Genomic DNA, 19363 nt, shown 5'->3' on the forward strand with positions numbered 1-19363 from the left:
ACCTAATTGCGCCAAGGAAAGACTCAGGACTTCACGATGGGGGACAACAGCACCACAACAGATGGTGCCTCCACCGGCTTCGTTTTTTACCACTATGAGCCGTCTATGGTTGCGGCAACCGTCTTCATTATCGTGTTTGGGGTTTCTTGTATGCTACACATCTGGCAATTATGTCGACGCAAGACGTGGTACTTTATTCCCTTTGTGATTGGGTGCATATGTAAGTTATCACAGTCCAAACACAACCCCATCCCCAAGCATGACTCGGCTAACATTTCCCTAGTTGAAGCAGTCGGATACGCTGGCCGAGCCATGTCTGCGGGCGAAGCACCCGATTACACCAAAAACCCCTACATTATCCAGTCGATCCTACTCCTTCTTGGTCCCGCTTTGTTCGCCGCGTCGATCTACATGGTTCTCGGTCGCTTGATCAACCTTCTCGATGCCGGGGGATACTCTTTGATCAGACCAAACTGGTTGACCAAGGTCTTCGTGCTAGGAGATGTGCTGTCATTCTTCGCACAGTCTGGAGGTGGTGGCATGTTGGCGACTGCCAAGAACAGCGATAATGTGAAGCTAGGCGAAAACATCATCGTCGGCGGTCTCTGCATTCAGATCCTTTTCTTTGGGTTCTTCATCATCGTCACTCTTGTCTTCCACCTCCGCCTCTCCCGCAACCCGACACCAAAGTCCCTTACAGTTCAAACCCCATGGAAGGGTCTCCTCTACGTTCTTTACGGCACCAGTCTACTCATCATGGTTCGATCGCTTTTTCGAGTTGCCGAATACGTGGGAGGCAAGGACAGCGAGCTACAGGCCAAGGAGATGTACATCTACATCTTTGATGCGACACTGATGGGCATCACAGCTATGTCCTTCAACTGGTTCCACCCAAGTCGTGTCATCAACCACCAGGCTACCGGTTTGAAGCAAGTTTCTAGCTCCGAGGTCCTCAACGAGGGATACCTGATGGAAAGCGGACAATACCCGAAGCCGCAACAACAACAATACCAAGACCCGCGGTACGAGCCTTACCAAGGAGCCGCCGGTAACCAGGGGTTTCGTAGGTGAAAGAAATCAACAAGGCGACGTTGAAGAAACTCGAGAGACGAGGGTAGAGCTTCCAGTAGCACCAGCGGGAACAAGAAAGCCGAGCGAAGAGAATTGGAGAGATTGGGCTTATGATCCGGTCACTTGACTGGGGTCTTTTTCTTTTGTTTTTAGTTTGCCCTTCTAGGGTTCTTTTCCCTTTGTTCTTTGGCGAAGAAGCCTGGATAGACTCATGAAACATGTAGGATTACATAACATCTGGTTTGGGGTTTGGGATTCTGTACGAAAGGTATACGTTGATGCCTTGGAGTAAATGGATAGAAAGCAAAGTTGATCTCACGCTATGTACCAGGAATCCATTGAGACAGTTCCAGAAATCTGCTTTTTCTTTCTTTACGATATGCAGTCAGTCGAGGAGTACCCAGGCCACACGCATTGCTTCAACTTCCAAAGTCTTCAATTACCATGTTGTGGGGTGCGCATATGCTACCTTACACCGATGGACAAATCATTGACTGTTATGAAGTTCCGTCATTACTAAAGCTTCCTCAGCAGAACCTTCCTGTTGGGGTCCGGTTGAGTCTAGAAACTTATTAGCAGGCTGGTCCTCCCACGATGGATCCTTATTCACTTACTATTGCGCCGAATTCCAAGTTCTTGTATCGCTCCTTGCTGTCTCCTACGTTCTTAATGTCGTAGTTGGCCAGCGTCGTCGCCATGATCATCTTGATCTCGTTTACAGCGAAGAAGCGGCCTGGGCATGCGTGACGACCGTAACCAAAGGTCAAACTGGTCTGCCCCACGCTGACGAACTGGGCATTTGCCACAACCTCGGCCTGTTTTGAGCCGGTTTCCTGTTCCGTCTTGGCTTGTCGAAGCTTGTAAAATCTCAAGGCGTCAAATTTCTCGGAGTCCGGGAAGATCTCATCGTCGTTGTTGATGCCAATTACAGGCAACTCGATTACGGATCCGCCAGGAATGACCTGGCCGTTCGATAGAGCAAACGTCTTCAAGACCTTACGCTGGAATGATGCTGTACAGATGGTTAGTTGTTGAATTAGTTACTTAGCTGAGACTGTACACTCACTGGGACCAAGTGCATAGTATCTCATCGTCTCCTTGAGGAAGCTATCCAGCTTCTTCATGTTCTGCATAGCGCCGCTGGTGAAGACACCGTTGCTCTCGGCCAAGGCTTGCTGGATGTCGTCCCGGAGCATTGGAATCAGCTCAGGCATAGCAGCCAGGGTGTAGAGACTTGATTCACTTCGTCAGCGTTATCCACGTTGCCTCGGCTATCGTATGTCCAGATACTTACGCATTGGTCGTGGTGACAGTTGTAGTGTGGATAGCAGCGAAGCTGATACCCAGCTGGTACCTAGCAAGCTCTCTATCATTCTTCTCACCAAACTTCTTCTGCGACTCCATGATCCATTGCAGCATATCGTCCGGCTTTTGGTAGTCGGGGCTTTTCTCGGCCTCCTTCCTTGCGGTCACCACAGGTCTCAGGAACTTGTCCGCCTCCTCAATCCGGTGGTGAACCTGCTTGACTTCCGGCGTTCTTGCTGCCAAGAAGGGGCGCAGCCAAGGAGCAATATCAGCAACCTTTCTAACGGCCTTCATCAGATCGAGGGTATAGTTGATCGCGGCGTCTAGGTATTCTTCGTTTCGGCAGAGCTCGGGTCCGATAAAGACGCGCCCTGAGGCCATGGCGATGACTCGCATCATCTTGTCCATGATCTTGACCTCGTTCCAGTCGCATGATTGGGGGAGCTCTGTTCGCAGAGCTTCGACGACTTCGTCGGCGATGATCGGGTTGAGCCGGACTGTTGAGGTGTTAACATTGTTAGTGGAACTTACAAGACCTTGTCACAGAGATATGACGTACCCAGAGCTGGTGTCAAAGCAGTCTTGACGGTGTGGGGCAACAACGCGATGTCGGTGTCTATACCTGTGTACTTCGCGTGCATTGACTAGGGATTCATCAGCGCTTCCTCGTTATTGTAAGATGTTCTTAGTCTGACCTCTTCGATGGCCCGGTTGAAGCTGAGAACGTCATCAGGAAGCCTCTTCAGCTCGTTCATGAACTTCGGGGCGACGACAATATTTGGCGATTCTGGTGACTTAGTACAGGTGATCTTCGCTATTGAGGGGCTGGAGCTTACTCCTTGCGGTGGTGATCCGGAAAGCTCTCTCTTTGAACTATGCGTATGTCCGGTTAACTCATAATGTTCACCATTGGGACTTGCTGGTGTCTGCCGTACCTTTCTGTATCCTCTTAGGTAGAGGTTCCTGGCCTCGCCATTCATAAATTGCTTTCGCCGGGCTTCGGATCCTCCAAACTCTGTGCCTACCATAGGAATATCTGCCCATGGATCACTCTTCAAGACTGTTTGGAGCAAATATGCCACAGCACATGCAAACAGGGCAGTGGCGGCGACAGGCCATCGCTGGGCTACTTCGATAAAGAGGGCGCCGTCTACCTCAGCACCGGCTGTAGCGTTCACGTTGGGAAGAATCGACATCGACATCTTGGGTGGTTGACGGGTTGCGATGATGGTTTGCTCGGACAAGAGAATTAGACTCAAGAAAGAGATGGGACATAAGGATATAATATAATCTCGCCGTACCCTCCATCAAGTCCCCTTGGCTGCAAGCTTGACAGCAACCACCAAGTACGTTCTGGGGACCCCGCCACGAGCCGTGACGAATGCCACCAACACAGCCGACGGGAGACAAACTACGAGCATAAATTAGTAAGTAGCCGGCGTGAAACTTACCCGCGGATTGCGAAACCGGGTGGAACCACCCAACTACCGGCCGGGGGAAAGAGAGAAAGATGGTGGTAGGCTGTGAGCATGGCTCACATCTTGTCTTCTCCCCCAACCAACCACCCCCTGCGCCGATCAACGGGACGAAGAAGAATCAGATCTCATGGGTATGAATTAGCGCTACCGCGGGACAAAGGGACCAGAGGCAAAAAAAACGCGGGGTGAGGGGCGAAGATAGTGTGAGGGCTTTGACCAAGCGGACTGACGAAAAAGTCCGAACCAAGGTTCGTCGAGTGAGGTTCCCGTGTAAACGAGAGTAAACGACGTTACCGGTTTCGTATTCGCGAGTATGATCGTCAAGAGGATACCAAGCGATCTGTGCGACGAGGTACGACGCAACGTCGCTTGTAAGCCTGGTCGCATCGATGTGTTTCTAGAGGTTTAGGGAGGGCTCCTCGAGTCACTTCGACTCGTTCTATCAGGCAGAAGAAGACGATCTCGTCTCGGGCACATACATCAAAATGCAAGTCTTTCCTTGTTGCCATTGTGCACATCGCACAGAAAGCGCCTGAAATGTTCTCGGTTTCTCTTTCACTGGCGAATAGAGGCCGCCCTTAACTGTCATGCGGTCCAAGTGTGGACAATCTGTAATGTTTCGAAACCTTCTATTTGTGGCATCTTGACCCTCATCCGCGGCCCAAGCGGCACATCATTGGATGAAAGAATGAACATGAAAACGTGGTGGAAGAAAAAGAAGAAACAATAGCACGTAGTAGGTTTGGCCAAGACCGGATAGTTGGTGTGTTCGGCCCTTTGAGTTGGAATATCAACATGTCGGATGACTTGCCTCGACGAACTCCCTAATTTACGCCTAAAGATGTGGTGGCATCTCCCACCGGGAGAGCTAAGCCGAGAGTTCAAGAGTCATAAACTTTAAGAAAGCCAGTAATCTCCCCATCGAACAGCGGTTTGCCAGTTGAGGGATCTTCACTGTTGGCGCCCAACAATCTGGCCTCCCAAAACGTTCCTTGATCAGAAGTCGTCTCCTTCTTGAAACCCCACGTCGTGTAGCCCTCGGAGCCCAAGAAGACCCCGTCGATCTGCGTGCCGTTGAGCGTGTAATGCGAGTACGGCTTGACCTCGGTGCCGTTGACCAAGTACATGAGTAGAGCGTCGTACGGAATCTCTGCGACCGCGAGGTTCTCCCAGGTGTAGCCCGAGACGCCAGTGGGCACATGGCCCTGAATGCCTTGGCCATCGACACACTGAAGCGGGTCCTGCGCAACAGCGGCTTTGTCAAGTGCAGCCATCTGAAAGGAGTATGGTTAGTGATGTGACTTGACTTTAGACGTGACCAATCAGGTGATGGCGCCCGGATGTGAACTCACGTATCCCCATCGGATGCCAGTCGAGCCGCGAGAGTAAATGGCGGTCAGGCCGTGATTGTCGAGGACGCCGCCGTCGGTATCCTTTACTTGGATCGACCACGGCCCCGCTTGGCCGGCAGAAGCGTCGTAGCCCGGGTACGCGGAGCAGCCGCCGGTAAGCTCCTTGACCGTGACGTTCTCGGCGGCTGAGACGAATGGTGACATGGTGATGCCAACGGCCGCAGCCGCGATAAACTTAGCGAGTGACGACATCTTGAAGCGACTGAATCCTGAAAGCAATTGAATGTGATAGATCGACACAAGGAGTTAGACAAGCGGCAGGTGAGGCTCTATTCGCTCAACCTCTGTTTCGGCAGATTGCCAAGATTTTATAACAACTGCCCCTGAAAGGATTCTAGGCATCAAACGGCCTCATTCCGAACGCCATTCTCGTGAGATGATCCATTCCCGCAAGCGAAGGAACTTGGGTGTTCCAAAGCCGGAGCTAAACATGCAACGGCGCGTTCCTGCCTAACTCAACAGCCTATAGAAGCACGGGAGCATCGGGACGGGACAGGATTCTAGGCTGAGAGAAGGGGGGGTTGAGGCCGCCAAGGCAAAATTGAAGCTTTGCCCCCGCAAGCGGATGACGCTAATTGCCGTTACCCGCCTGTGCGATCTTGATTTTGAATCATCGAGGGCAAGACATCATGGCATCGAAAAGAGACAATGACGACAAGCTCCAGAATGCTAAGCGATGTGACTATGCTGCCTGGCTGTGTCTGGGATACGATGTAAAATAAGCAGGATATCAAGTTAAGCCAGTTGTCCTGGGACAATTGGTCTCTACGATCAGGTGTCGGTATTCGGACCTTTGGGGTTCAAACAACTGCAAAAGCAAAATGCCAGCCCCTTAATTAGCGCTGTTGATCTGATCAGCCACCTTTCCCTTCTTGCATAAGCCACACTAAAGACCGACAGCCACTTCGCCCCTGTCGTCATTCTGTAAGCTGTCAATCAGGAACCTCGTGATCCCGCAGGTGCTTGACTCAGGTATGCTAGGAGGAAAGACCCCTAAAATGGGGATGGAAACAGTGATCCCGGGTATACCGTAACAGAGGACTCATGAACGAGCTTACTGAGCGTCCGGAGGTATGATTGCATGCGAGAAATACGAAGGGCAGCTTGAGACTTTCAGACGGCGAATGGACTGCCATATTTGGGGGTTTCTTAGTAAACTTAGGTGACGCTCAGAGTGTCAGGGAGCGTGTCTGGCCCTATCGGATGATCCCCATGCGCATTTACCTCGCGGTTTACAAGGCAAACCATACAACAGGGGCGTGATGAGGTGCAACTAGATACAGTTCGAGCAAAGCCATCACGTGACCATCAATCCTCCTTGGGCCCCCTTTGACGTCGATCACGATGTTGAGGGCAAGTAAGTTTGGACAGGGAGCCTAACTTCAGCGGCGCGCAAACGCGTCTGTCGACGAAGCACCATCAGGCAATTGATCAGGTTAGTCAGCGAAACCAAGTTGTCACGATCACTGCATAAGGGCACGGGCGACAACGAATTCGAAAACGAGTTGAATTTTTTATTCCACTTTCTTGGTCGCAAGACCGACCTGAACGTCTAAAGTCGCACGGCGAAGCAAGATGTTGCAATACATTTGGGCGTTGGTCGAGAACCCGTCTGTGGCTATGACATCGATGGAGAGTGCTTGTTTGTTTATTTTATGTTAATACATCGTCAGTATCCATGTCACAGAAACAACGACATTGATGTGGTCAGTCTTGAACCAAGGTCGCAATCCGTCCTCCAACAATGTTCAACAGGTCTATCATTCCATGAGGCATACACCGAAGCTTATTCCTTTTGTAAACAAAAAGCTTTTCCAGCCACGAGCGCACTTCAGTTTCGTGTACCAGAACCGACTACACCAAACTTGAAGGAAATGATGGCATAAGTTCGTTTTGACCGGCACGCACATTGACGTTGCTACCAACCAGTGTTGTCCGTTGATTTGCGATGATTCTGAGTCTAGAGCACCGCGAATCCATGTCCAAAGGTTACAGTATTGGCCGACGATTGATCAGGATTTCAAATCTATGAACTCAGGTTTGTCCGATTTGTACATCGCTGGCGTTTTCCCAAACATCACCTTGCGGCTAATACTATCTCGATGAAACTTGAATCTCCTCATCGAATACTCGCGTCTTTCTTTTGGACAAAGAGGAAGCGACCGACTGTGACAATCACCTCTAGGTACCTTGTTCCCGAAGAAAGGTGATCGTGGATATCACCTCGACAGCAATCCTTCCCGATGCCGGTGTTCTAGAGGGATTAGCGACAGGGCGCCAAGCCCGTATCCTTGAGAAGTTCGTTAGAGAAAACTGACATACTAGGAGGACACTTTAGCAGCGACCTGTACAAAGGTAACAAGCCTGAATTCAACTCATTTAGTATATGTTTTAGTCATACTCTCGGCTCAATGTGCTCAACGTACAGACCCTAGCCTGTTAGACTTGTTGCTATCATAGCCTACTAGAGCAAGGTTCCTTTCAGGCTATCATCTGGATGATTGCTGGTGCTCGGGATCAAACTCTTCCTGGTTTATGAGTTCCTTCCAAGCACGACATATAGTATACGAGGATATCCTTACATGTTTCTGTATTGGAAGTCTGCTGTTCACATTTTCGAAATTCTTGGTTGCGTCAGATCCAAACTATCTCGCTCCTCTGCTCAAGTTGCGTGCCTCAACATCTTCTTCAGACAACAATTCTGCTCTTGGTTCAAGATGGAAGTTTCCTTTAAACGGAGTTATGTGTAATAGCCTTATCTAACTCGGTGGCGGCGGGGATTGCCTGATTAAGAAGTTGGGGTGCAGATGTTGATGCATGGCGCTTATCATCACGATGCAACCCCGCACCTCCATCTTCCCCGGTCCTTCTTCTACGTCCATCACTCCGAGACAAATACAATTCATGCAATCCTTGTGTTTCGATACAAAGTGACACATTTTGACACTTTCGAATTCCTCCTGATAAACCATCAGGAAACTGGCCTATCACCCCTGTAACGACACACTCTGACGTCTGATCCTCTCAATGTCATTCAAGTCGGAAGCCATCGTCGCCAGAGGCCCCTTCTCTGAAGGAAAATGGGCCATTGAACCAGTCACTCTTCGAGATATTCGATCAGACGAGGTTCTTGTTGAAGTTGTCGCCTCTGGTATCTGTCACACAGACTTACACTGCGGTAACACGCCCGATGATCAGGGAGTTCCTGGAGTCTACTACCCTCGAGTCCTGGGACATGAAGGTAAGTGATCTTGTACTTTAAGCCAATTAAAAAGCCGTAGTGCTTCAGTTCGCTAACTCGTATCAAAGGTTCTGGATACGTGGTTCAGGTCGGAGATGGCGTGACGAAGGTCAAGCCTGGCGACGCCGTTTTCCTCTCCTTTTCATACTGCGGAGAGTGCCACGTCTGCAAGACGGGACCGCCATCTCACTGCACCAAATTCTTCGAGATCAACTTCATGGGAGAGCCAGTCTTCTCGGACGGAATAGGCGGGCGCTTTTTCGGCCAGTCCAGCTTAGCCCATCACACCGTCGTCAGCGACAAGTCCGTCGTCAATGCAGCCGGCCTCGGACTGACTCGGGATGACCTGAGAATACTAGCACCGCTTGGATGTGGTCTACAGACAGGCAGCGGAACCGTCATCAACGTCGCCAAGGCCGGTCCGAAGGACTGCATCGCGATCGCGGGTATGGGAGGTGTAGGCTTGGCGGCGGTAATTGCAGCAAAGAACCAAGGGTGCAAGGCCATCATCGGAATCGACCGAGTCGAGTCTCGCCTCGAGCTGGCTAAGACACTAGGAGCTACGCACATCATCAATACGACTGGGCTCGAAATGGCGCAGGTGACTGAGAAGATCAAGGAAGCGGCTGAGGGTCTTGGAGCAACCATTTGCATCGACACCAGCGCGTTCCCGCCTTTGCTCGAAGCTCAAGTTCAAGGAACGCGGTACATGGGGAAGATCATTCAGGTTGGCACTGGCATGCCAGAGTCACATCTGTCGCTTCACATGCAGAGTTTCATGGTCAGCGGAAAGCAGTATCTTGGAGCGGTTCAGGGGCACGTCAACACTGCCGAGTACGTTCCTCAGATGGTTCAGTGGTGGAGAGATGGGAAGTTTCCTGTTGAGAAGCTGATCAAAGTCTTTGAACACGGCGATTTTGCTTCAGCTGTAGAAGCGATGAAGCGCGGCGACGTTGTCAAGCCAATTATTGCCTGGTCATGAACCATGGTCCGTGGGCTTTATGGAGCTCATACTATGACCATCGTCATAGTGACTCGAAACCAAGAAAATCCAACGTAGGTATCACCCTACTTTATTATACATATGCTCACAAAGCTTGATCATCTTAACTGAACTCAAGCCGTTCTCAGAGCCTCATCGCCATGCCGACATCTGATCTGAGCCTCCAATCTTCCCGTTCCAACAACCTCTTCAGCAATAAACATGTGCGCACCCAACAAAGCCAAGCCAAGCCGGGGTTCTTACGGCTCATTTCCCGACTTATCAGTTCGCGTTTAAGCTAGAGGACCCCGAACAAACCGGGACTTTGTGATTGGTCAACAAGTTACGAGCAGTCAACTGACCATTCACGCGAGACTTTGATAAGAAAACGCGCGAATAATGTTGCATTCGTTATAATGCGAGAACCCCGCAATCCGGGGGGCATGGTGGAGACGGAGGTTTGCCCAACTCACCGTTGCATTTATCCCCTAGGCCAGGGCCAATCTTCCCGAGCGGCTCAAGGCTTGAGTAGCCCATCTCTAAACTCCTTGAACTCCTTTTCTTTTACTCATATGGGCGCCAAAGAATCGCACCACTTTCTCGTCCGGTCAGCCAATCCTAAACAAAAAAGCCGCACCCAAGGGTGAGAGAGAGGAGAGAAAAACAATGGAGAATCTCCTCGGCCCAGACCTGGCCTCCAAAATCGGTCCCTGGATCCTCCCTAAGCCGCTCGAGGCACCGCCGTCGCCCGAGTCCGTCTGCAACAGCGACCGGGCCTCGCCGACGGAGGAGACCAAACGGCGCAGGGCGGGTGGACCGAAGGCGCGTACCGGCTGTGCCACCTGCAAGACTCGCCATGTAAAATGCGACGAGCGCAAGCCCACATGTTTCCGTTGTGAGAAGGTCGGAGTAGTCTGCGAAGGCTACGTGGACCGCATCGACCGCCGGAGGAAACGGACAAACCAGAATGTGGTCCGCCGGAATACGCCGCAGCTCATCGCCCCTCGGTCCGCTTCAGCCGAGGCCGCCGACGTTTGCAGCGGCAACAGCAGCAGCAAATCCGAGATGATCTTGTCACCTCAGATTCCTAGATCGCTCTCGAGCCTACCCAAGATCTATCACAAGGACGGCGTTTACTACGATTACTTTCGACATCAGGTTTCCACCAACCTGGCAGGTTACTACACTAGTCCCAACTGGTCATATCTAGTCGTCGGTGAAGGTCTGCAAGATGACTGTATTCACCACTCGATCCTAGCTGTCGGTGCGCTTATTCGCTCCACCCCTCAGGATGCGAGACCAAGCACGCCTAGAAGAAAAGCGTTACCACCTACCTCGGATGGCTACGCTGTAACCGAACATCGTGAGGTCGCGTTGCGACATCATCTCAAGGCAGTCAAGTCTCTAAGAGAACGAATGGAGTTAATAACGGCATCATCACCGACCACAGTAGTTGTCACGACTCTACTGCTGGTCGTGTACGAGCTGCTTCAGGGTGAACCAAGGACGGCCGAAATGCTCCTTAACTCATGCCTAGGAGCACTGAGGGACTCGATCACAATGTTCGAAAGCGATCCCGATAGTGAGGAGAAGTATCGTGACTCAGAATTCAACGACATGGAGCATGTGCTCCCGTGCATAGCGGCCATGAGCCAGCTCTCACAATCGCTTCAGCCTCGCCGCCATCACGCGCACCCTTTCAAGATTGATCCCGGATCTGACGTCCATAATCCTCAGCATGAACCAATCTCAAAATTCTTCATTTCATGGGGCAGGTTCTTCACTTTCGCCGTCAGCTTCATCAGCAACTCTACCGATGTCACTGCTGAGGGCATTTCCATGGACATGCTCCGTCACCTCACCATCCACCAGCAAAACTTCCTTTCACAACTACAACAATGGAGATCCGTCATCCAATACTATGCCGAGAGTCCGACAGTAGATATCGCGACCAAGAAGGGCCTGAGAATCGCTCAAATTCACTGGCTCCTTCTCCACATCACACTCACTTGCTGCTTAGACCCAACCGAAGTGGCCTACGATGCATTCGAAAACGAATTCAGAGATCTGACGATGCTTTGCGTTGAGTTATATCGTGACTGCGTGTCACAGCCCCGCCCGACGTCTGTGTTGCTGGGGCAGGGCCTCATTTTACCGCTGTGCACTGTTGTGCGCGCCTGCAGGAATCACGACATCCGCATGACGGCATTGCAGGCACTGCATGAGATACCCCCGTCGATGGTCGCTTGGGATGTGGTGTCAAACATGGACGGGATCCTGGGAGCCTTGCTGCTTGAGGAGACTGGCCGTGACGCGAAAGGATTCGTTCCCCCGGAATCGAGATGGTTTTGGTTAAAGGATGTGACTGTGCCAGAAACGCAGAGGATCCATAAGGTCTACCAGAGGCTAGCACCGGGGCAAGATGGCAAGCCTGTTCTGACGAAGTTGCGACCGACATCTAATGTACGATCAAAGATCTGTAAGGCGAACGGATGTGAGAAATACCACTTGCTGGGACCGGTAGTTGTAGAAGACTCGTGAAATAGGACAGCGTCCTGGTTTTTATGATCACCTTGCGAGAAAAACAAAGACGTCTCCAACAGTCAACCATAAATCTCATGCTGAACAAAAGAAAAGTGGTATTCGTGACAATAGCACCTCGGCCCGTATAAGTAGAAAGTATTTGAGAATCGTAAATACCAGCCAGTCACAACCAATAGGCTCGGTTCCTCCTGAGTTGAAGTCGGACGCTCTTATTTGATAGGCTAGCCTCGTATATATTAGCCAATCGGGCGAGACCCAGGAAGGTTGACAAACCAAATGTGGCAAGTGGTTCTACAGATGTCCCAGCACCTCCACTCCACTTCGTCTGGTCCGACCCTCTGAGATTCGTAAGAATCACCCAATTAGACGATCAAGACCTTAGATACACCACAAAGGTTGTTCCAACTTATTCTAGTAGGTTACACAATAGGGGTCAGAAAGCCATACATTTAAGACAGGATACCGTCCGCGGAGGCACCTCTCGGCAGCCTCGCCCTTCTCCATCCCTCCTAGATTCATCGGCTGCAAATTATTGCCATCTTTGATCAATTTTCGCAATCGCATAACTTTTGTCATGAGTGCCCCAGTAATCGCTCAGCCAGTTGTGGTATCGCTGGCTGACTTGCAAAATGGTATTTCAAAATGTCTCTCCTTTTAGTCCGTTCTTCATGGCTGACATTAGCTACAGGAAACGTGCCTTTTGAGAAACTTGTCGAGGCTTTCGGACCGGATTCTCTAGGGATTCTGGTTGTCAAGAATGTTCCACCAGAGTTTCCCGAGCTCAGACGTCAAGCACTTTCATATGCCTCGTATCTTGGAAACTTGCCGAAAGCCGAGCTTGGTGATTAGTTAACCCTTCCGTTGAGTTGAAACGTACGGTTATTAACACTGGCATGCAGACAAGGTCGAGAACCCCGCTGCCAAGTATCTGACAGGCTGGTCGCTGGGAAAGGAACAACTCAAAGACGGACAAGTAGACACATTCAAAGGCTCTTTCTACGCCAACTGCGCCTTCTACACGGATCCAACATTAGATGCCGCGAGGCCAACACCTGACTTCTCAGCCGAGAATTTCCCGGAATATCTGTCTCCAAACATATGGCCCGAAGAACAGGTTCTCCCAGGATTCAAACGCAGCTTAGAAGACCTGTGCAGGCTGTTGATTGACACAGCTGTTCTTGTTGCACGTGCGTGCGATCAATATGCGGAGCGGGAAATCGAGGGGTACACGAAGGGCTACGTCGAGCACGTTGTCAGCACGAGCAACACCACTAAGGCCAGATTGCTGCACTATTACCCTCAATCTCAGGAGGGCTCGAGTGATAATGAGGACGACTGGTGCGGCGTGCACCTCGATCACTCGGTTCTGACAGCCTTGACATCCGCAATGTTCGTCGATGAGCACAAGACGCCGTCGGATTCAGTTTCACATGCGAAGGACACCGCAGGACTATCTGCGCTCGAGGAAATGGCAGGAAGCCCTGATCCTCTGGCTGGACTTTACATCAAGTCTAGGACAGGGGACACTGTGCAGGTGAAGATTCCTAGAGATTGCATTGCTTTCCAGACTGGCGAGGCACTCGAACGGATCACAAAGGGCAAGTTCAAGGCAGTGCCGCACTTTGTGAGAGGCGTTAGACCTTCTATGAGTAATGGACGGGTTGCGAGGAACACTCTGGCGGTGTTTACTCAGCCGAATCTTGGCGAGGAGGTTGATTCAGAGCAGCATATCACATTCGGAGAATTTGCCAGGGGCGTTGTGAGCAAGAATACTGTTGAGGCTTGAAATTGGAAGAAGTTCCGATAAAGAGTATACTTTGAGAGTAATAAATTGTAATGTGATACCTCGGCTACCTAATGTTGGCACCTCTTGGCTCGATACTCGCGGTTCATGCAATAACATCTGTGCCATGTCAAGACGTCACAACTCATAATGCGCATAAGATTGGGGGCCAGTACATCTCCTCAGTGTAAAGGCGGCTTAACATCGGAAATTTGGTTATCCAACTTAGCAGAGTCAAGCTTCGTAGGCCCTTCTGACCCCAGACTTTGCTCTTCCACAACAGCCTCGATGACTTGAAGCTCCGTCTTGGCTCGCCGCTTTTCGACTAGAATAAGAACGGTGACCCAAATCGCCATGGTCGTTCCTACAGCAATCATGACAATCATTCCTTTCTATCGTACTGTCAGCATGATCCTGAGGGTCAAGTCTCCGGTCTCGACGAAGGACAGCTCTTTCTACACACCTTGAATTCTGGAGCGTCATCGGCTCTGTAGAAAATTAGTGGCCACCAAGCTTGGAAGCAGTTGCCAGCCGCGTTCATGCATGCAATAACGCACGATCGTAGTCTCGGTGATTCATTTCGCATCGAGTCATTGGCCCACGCAAAGAAAGTGGCTTGGATGCAATAGATCGAGCCAGCCCAGTAGTAGGCCCCAAATTTGGCTGCCGTCGAAGTTGGCGCGAGAATGATTGCGGCATTAGCAATAGCCGTGAAGGAGACGTAGTATCCCGACAGCCACCGCCTACCCCAAATATCTGTTGATGTGGCCCACAACAGCGTGCTCGTCACGCCCATGGCCTGTACACCGGTGGGGTAGTTGTTGCGTTGGTAGAGATTGTACTTCTCTGTTGGATGAGCCTGCATATAGAGGTTGAGAAGCGACTGATTGGACTGCGATTCGGAGCAATTGCCTAAAATCCACAGGAAACAAAAGGCATAGAAGTACCAGGAGTGTACTACTCTAGATAGAAAAGACTTGGAGAGAATACTCTCCGTCTTGTCAACCTCGTGAATCGGCACCCGCTCTCTTGCAAGAGCGATTTCTTCTTGGCTTAGGTAGAATGCCGTGGTCGTATGAGGTGTATCGGGGAAGAAGAAGTATCCGTACACAGCGACGGGCAGCGTGATAATGCCAGAAATCTGGGCGCACTCAGCAAGAAATCTCGATAGACAGATATAGGCATTAGTCCTGAACTCACAATGAACAGCCATTTCCAACCTGGCAGACCATGGAGGCCATTCATAGACGAATGGATGCCACTTTGGAGGAAGCCACCAAACATACCACCAGCTAGACCACTGGCGGTGAAGAATCCTGTGCGATGGCCAAGCTCCTTCTTGGTATACCATGATCCCAGAATGTACTGGGTTCCGGCGAAGATGCATGATTCAAAGTACCCTTGGAAGAATCGGATAGCCATGAGGTGCTGCGGAGTCTTCGCCACCGCATTTAGCATAGTAATTCCTGCCCAGGTTGTGATCATAAAGGGGAAGAAGTTTCGAGGCTTAAAATAAGTCAAGAGCAAATTGTTGGGGACAATGCCTCTATGAAGTGGCAATGAGAGGTCAGTAATTCGGTCCCCGATATCTGGTGCGTCTTGCAGGGCACCGAGAACTCACATGAGATACGCTGTCGCATAAAGAGTCGTTACGACAGTCAGTTGAGCACCTTTGAAGCCCAAGTCCTCTCGCATTCCAGAAACATATGCTTGGGTTATGCTGGCTCTGTCGAGATAATTCCTGATGCGAGTCGTATTCGTCAGCACCTCTGTTATTAACATTGAATGTTGTTGAGCCATTCACTCACATGAAATATGCTGTTCAACGTTAGAAACGGCAATCACACCATAGAGGTTGACAGGCATGAACATACCTAAACAGCAGAAAGTAAGAATGAAGAAGTCCAACTTGAGAACAAGTTTCCTCTCCAATGGAGTTGAAGCACCCTTGAAGTGCTTTCTCAATGATGAGAAGAACCCCATTGTAGCTATCGAAGTATCTTGCTTCCGCTGGTAATGCGAGAAGTGAAACAAAGAACTATTAATAGGTGCTGGGCAAGGGCTGGGATTCATACGCACTCGACAGCTGATGGGCGCTTATGAAGGAAAGGTTGGAGAGCTCTTCTTATGTCCAACTGCCTTTGGTGCACTGTCATCTAGAAGAAGTCGCCGTTATTGGCTCATCTGCTACTCCAAGACGCCTCATCCCTGAATATGGGAAAGCATGCTTGGCTCGGGGATAAGGGGATGGTGCCCCGCCCTCTTGAGAAACTTCCGTTATCAAGGCTCAGCAAAACTTGGGGGTCTTGAGAGATACTACTTGCCAAATACCAATTACCCAGAGTGAGTAAGGCAAAGAAGCTTGGAAGTCTTGAAGTATCTCGTCCATAAGGTAGATAGAGAACTAGGCCGCCACACTTTCATTTCGAACATGCGCTAATGCCGAGCTGTCCGACTGTTGTTGCTGACTCTACGATAAGCGGGCTATTTCAACCCCCCCAGTGCCATCGTTACGTGCATGTGCGAGGCTGGAAGCCAAGACCGTGTGTTGAGATGGGTGAGTGGATCACCCTCTTGGAGGAGCTCCTCCCGTCGATCTCGACACAATATCGACGCAAGGTGATATCAACATGTCTTACACCGCGCTGTGTGTTCCAGGTAGGTAGCCCAAAAACACTCAGGGTTATCATTAACCCGGTTATCAGGCTGACAATGAATGAGAGTGTGGTCGATTTCAGTTGAACGCGCCTAATCATCCTTGATTTCTTTTCTGCCAGTATTATTTATGCTTGCAATCCCCCATGAATGATCTGGAACAGACCAGGAATGCAAAAAGGCTAGAGATGGATGTATTGACGCCATAGGATGTATGAGACTTTCATAGCATTTTGTCTCGAGTTTAATGGCATGGTGAGGGCACTACGTAACTCGGTTTCTTTAGGAATTCAGGAAGCGTTACCTGCGTGTGAACTACAATGGCATAAACCCAACCGAGGGACCTTGTGGTCAACGCTACGCATTCAGTCGTTTTCTGCTGATTCGGCATGATAAATTTATCATCCCCAGCTGTTGTCTGAAATGTCCTGCTTCTAGAGCCTAGCTAGCCTTCAAAGAGGGTACATAAACCTCCCGAGGAACGTTGTCGAATTTGCCCAGACTCTGATGGCCTTCGGGATCAGGATATTCGCCAGCGAAGAAGTCGGCGTGTTTTTGAGTGTCTCGCGGACGATCAAGATCATACTCATAACGCTTGAACCCATGTTTCCGAGCGTCCAGGAAATCCGCCATACAGAATACCTGCTCATCAATAGGCTTATCGCGACCAAGTCGCTGAAGGAGAGGGGAGTCTTCGATAGGCACGAGTTCTCGCTCGTCAGCCGGACGTGAAAAGTAGATGACCCCAATGCGACGAAGATGGCGTTGATCCTCGGGAGGCTCTGCACATAAAGAGTTAGTAATTGCTTGGGTGACTCATCGATCTCTGCAGCAAGCAATCACGTACGGACAACTCTATGGATAGTGGCCTTAAACAGGCCTCCCGTCAGTCGAGCAAGAGCATCGCCGAAGTTGACGACCAGACCATGAGGCTGGTGCTCGACCCAGCGATACTTCCCATCATTGTGGTCGAGAACTTGAAGTGCCGCTATGGGTTGCGAAAATAGAAAGGTCCATGTCCCCAGATCAGTGTGCCCCGAGAGGAAGATATCGCGGTACTTCTCGCTTTCTTCCTTCGATCGCGGCTCGCACATCATGTATCTGATGTACTCGGTCTTGGAACCCCCGGGTGCATGCGTTGACTGCATTACCTCTTCAGGGACCTCCAAGATGATAGCAACCTGGGTGCCATAAGATTAGTCTGAGCCATATCCGGGAGCTAAGGGGCGAGCTTACCAAATTCAGAAGTTTTCTGAGGATGTTGGTTCGAATGAATTGCATCACTTCCTGTGTCTCCTGCAAATACGGTCGCATAACCTCAGGATGGGGACGGTCTAGCGAGTCGTGAACCAGAATGTTGTAATGATCCAGCTGTTTAGGAAAGCCTCCCTTACGCCCCAGGGGACCAGCAGGTTTGTACCCAACATATAGTCCCCGTGCATCTTCCTCGGGAGTTACTATCGCGCAGTGTCAATGCTTACACTCTTGTATCTTAGACCGATAAAGTAGCTGTAAATACCTTCATAAGGCGCCTTCTCTTCCGCCGAGAGGGTCATCATGGCGTTTGCTATCTGCATTTGGCGAGCGTAAACTTCATCGGAAATGCCATGATTGCTCAAAGTGAGAAAGCCGTAACCAGTCGCAGCTTCATAGAGATCCTTTGCAAGTTCCTGTCGGCCGATTTGGGTGTCAAATTTGGACAGGTCGAGGTTCACGAGTTTGACATAGTCCACTTTGCATGTTATAGTCAGCTAATTAAGGTTGATGCATTGATCCGACCTTGGAAGGTAAGACCTACACTTCTCCTCGGTGGGTGGAGCGGGTGTAAATGGAGGAAGGGACATAGTCTCTACACTGGTTGAAACGGATAGCCTCTGATGATAGGGTTTGATACAGCTGAAGGTGTAAAAGAGGACTTTTTCCGTATGTGGCTTTTTGAAAAGTTGATGGCCTTTACTTGAGCAATCGGACTGGATCTTCACTGCCTGTTATTATATTGTGAGTCGCATTTCTGTGAAAGGAGTTAACACATAAGCGCACTCTTACTGCATGACCTATCATAGCGACTCTTACCCCCGTCAATGTCCTAAATGCCAGCGCCGAATCGTAGATCGTTAATCTACACGCGTGACTACAGGTGCTCCTTGAGCGTGTTCCTCCTCCGAGTCCTCTCAACATGTCTTCTAGCGAGCCCAATCGCCTCAACCTCTCAATCGTCCTCCAATCAGTCCTCTCAACTCATTCTAGAGGAGCGCACAGCCCGGGTTTGTCATGATTCCCGAGGTTGCATCGTATCTTCGTGGGGTAAAGGAGATGGTGGTGGGTGAGAGGAGCTCCTCCCAAGTGGGGCACCTCTTCCCCAGACATTCGAGTCCGGCATTGACGCTTATCAGGCCGTCACCTGTGACCTTGGACGGGGCTCCTCCTCGGTGAGCTCCAGCCAGCTCCTTTCTTCTTATCTCATCTGCCTTGAGCAAATCTGAAGCCTTTCAGACTTCGTCATGCTGTATAAAATCTTTCAAAACGAGGGATCGGCATTGAGATGGTTACCATGGTAGATCCTTTAAGTTCAAGACTTGGGACATTTTGTCCGATGCGGCCGCACTGGGCAATGAACAAGCATGCAACTGGGAACGATAAGGATATTAAACCCACAATTTGCGGAGAAGACGATTGTCCTATCACGTTGACTCTATTATCATGGGATGCCCATCGAGCTTCAGTGCTTGCACGACTGCTGTGAGACATCGTCGACAGTGAATATTGAAGCCTCGTGGAATACATCTTTACTTGGCAATCAAGAGTGAATCCAGAAACATATTTACAGTGCCAACCTTGAAACATCATCATCGTCATGACGCCTAGTGTGAAAATGTCTCCCAGATCAACCGA

At 50.4% G+C, this 19363-nt stretch overlaps 9 protein-coding genes across 9 annotated transcripts; 4 read left to right on the top strand and 5 right to left on the bottom strand.

Annotated features, from left to right (window-relative positions):
- Positions 1-36: 36 nt before the first annotated feature.
- CPAR01_09360 (uncharacterized protein) lies at positions 37-1071 on the top strand (the record flags this gene model as incomplete). The annotated part of the gene is made up of 2 exons (XM_060493625.1): positions 37-220; positions 284-1071. The coding sequence occupies 2 exons, from the start codon at positions 37-39 to the stop codon at positions 1069-1071; spliced, it is 972 nt and encodes a 323-aa protein (XP_060347755.1).
- A 516-nt stretch (positions 1072-1587) lies between these two features.
- On the bottom strand, positions 1588-3578 carry CPAR01_09361 (cytochrome P450; the record flags this gene model as incomplete). The annotated part of the gene is made up of 8 exons (XM_060493626.1): positions 1588-1632; positions 1686-2083; positions 2138-2304; positions 2366-2873; positions 2936-3020; positions 3072-3163; positions 3213-3249; positions 3312-3578. 8 exons carry the CDS (start codon positions 3576-3578, stop codon positions 1588-1590), a joined length of 1599 nt encoding a protein of 532 aa, XP_060347756.1.
- Positions 3579-3998: 420 nt separating this feature from the next.
- CPAR01_09362 (uncharacterized protein) lies at positions 3999-4241 on the bottom strand (the record flags this gene model as incomplete). The annotated part of the gene is made up of 1 exon (XM_060493627.1): positions 3999-4241. One exon carries the CDS (start codon positions 4239-4241, stop codon positions 3999-4001), a length of 243 nt encoding a protein of 80 aa, XP_060347757.1.
- Positions 4242-4735: 494 nt separating this feature from the next.
- On the bottom strand, positions 4736-5458 carry CPAR01_09363 (uncharacterized protein; the record flags this gene model as incomplete). The annotated part of the gene is made up of 2 exons (XM_060493628.1): positions 4736-5128; positions 5207-5458. 2 exons carry the CDS (start codon positions 5456-5458, stop codon positions 4736-4738), a joined length of 645 nt encoding a protein of 214 aa, XP_060347758.1.
- Positions 5459-8293: 2835 nt separating this feature from the next.
- CPAR01_09364 (zinc-binding dehydrogenase) lies at positions 8294-9489 on the top strand (the record flags this gene model as incomplete). Its single annotated transcript, XM_060493629.1, has 2 exons — positions 8294-8507; positions 8576-9489. The coding sequence occupies 2 exons, from the start codon at positions 8294-8296 to the stop codon at positions 9487-9489; spliced, it is 1128 nt and encodes a 375-aa protein (XP_060347759.1).
- Positions 9490-10155: 666 nt separating this feature from the next.
- Positions 10156-12030, top strand: CPAR01_09365 (uncharacterized protein; the record flags this gene model as incomplete). The annotated part of the gene is made up of 1 exon (XM_060493630.1): positions 10156-12030. One exon carries the CDS (start codon positions 10156-10158, stop codon positions 12028-12030), a length of 1875 nt encoding a protein of 624 aa, XP_060347760.1.
- A 577-nt stretch (positions 12031-12607) lies between these two features.
- On the top strand, positions 12608-13819 carry CPAR01_09366 (uncharacterized protein; the record flags this gene model as incomplete). The annotated part of the gene is made up of 3 exons (XM_060493631.1): positions 12608-12665; positions 12722-12874; positions 12933-13819. The coding sequence occupies 3 exons, from the start codon at positions 12608-12610 to the stop codon at positions 13817-13819; spliced, it is 1098 nt and encodes a 365-aa protein (XP_060347761.1).
- A 179-nt stretch (positions 13820-13998) lies between these two features.
- CPAR01_09367 (uncharacterized protein) lies at positions 13999-15799 on the bottom strand (the record flags this gene model as incomplete). Its single annotated transcript, XM_060493632.1, has 6 exons — positions 13999-14208; positions 14280-14957; positions 15017-15362; positions 15438-15557; positions 15625-15634; positions 15691-15799. The coding sequence occupies 6 exons, from the start codon at positions 15797-15799 to the stop codon at positions 13999-14001; spliced, it is 1473 nt and encodes a 490-aa protein (XP_060347762.1).
- Positions 15800-16912: 1113 nt separating this feature from the next.
- Positions 16913-18315, bottom strand: CPAR01_09368 (uncharacterized protein; the record flags this gene model as incomplete). The annotated part of the gene is made up of 5 exons (XM_060493633.1): positions 16913-17253; positions 17319-17652; positions 17708-17928; positions 17991-18203; positions 18270-18315. The coding sequence occupies 5 exons, from the start codon at positions 18313-18315 to the stop codon at positions 16913-16915; spliced, it is 1155 nt and encodes a 384-aa protein (XP_060347763.1).
- Between the last annotated feature and the right edge of the window lie 1048 nt (positions 18316-19363).

This window comes from Colletotrichum paranaense, assembly GCF_030867605.1.
Source record: "Colletotrichum paranaense strain IMI 384185 chromosome Unknown Scaffold_7.1, whole genome shotgun sequence".
Taxonomy (NCBI): domain Eukaryota; kingdom Fungi; phylum Ascomycota; class Sordariomycetes; order Glomerellales; family Glomerellaceae; genus Colletotrichum; species Colletotrichum paranaense.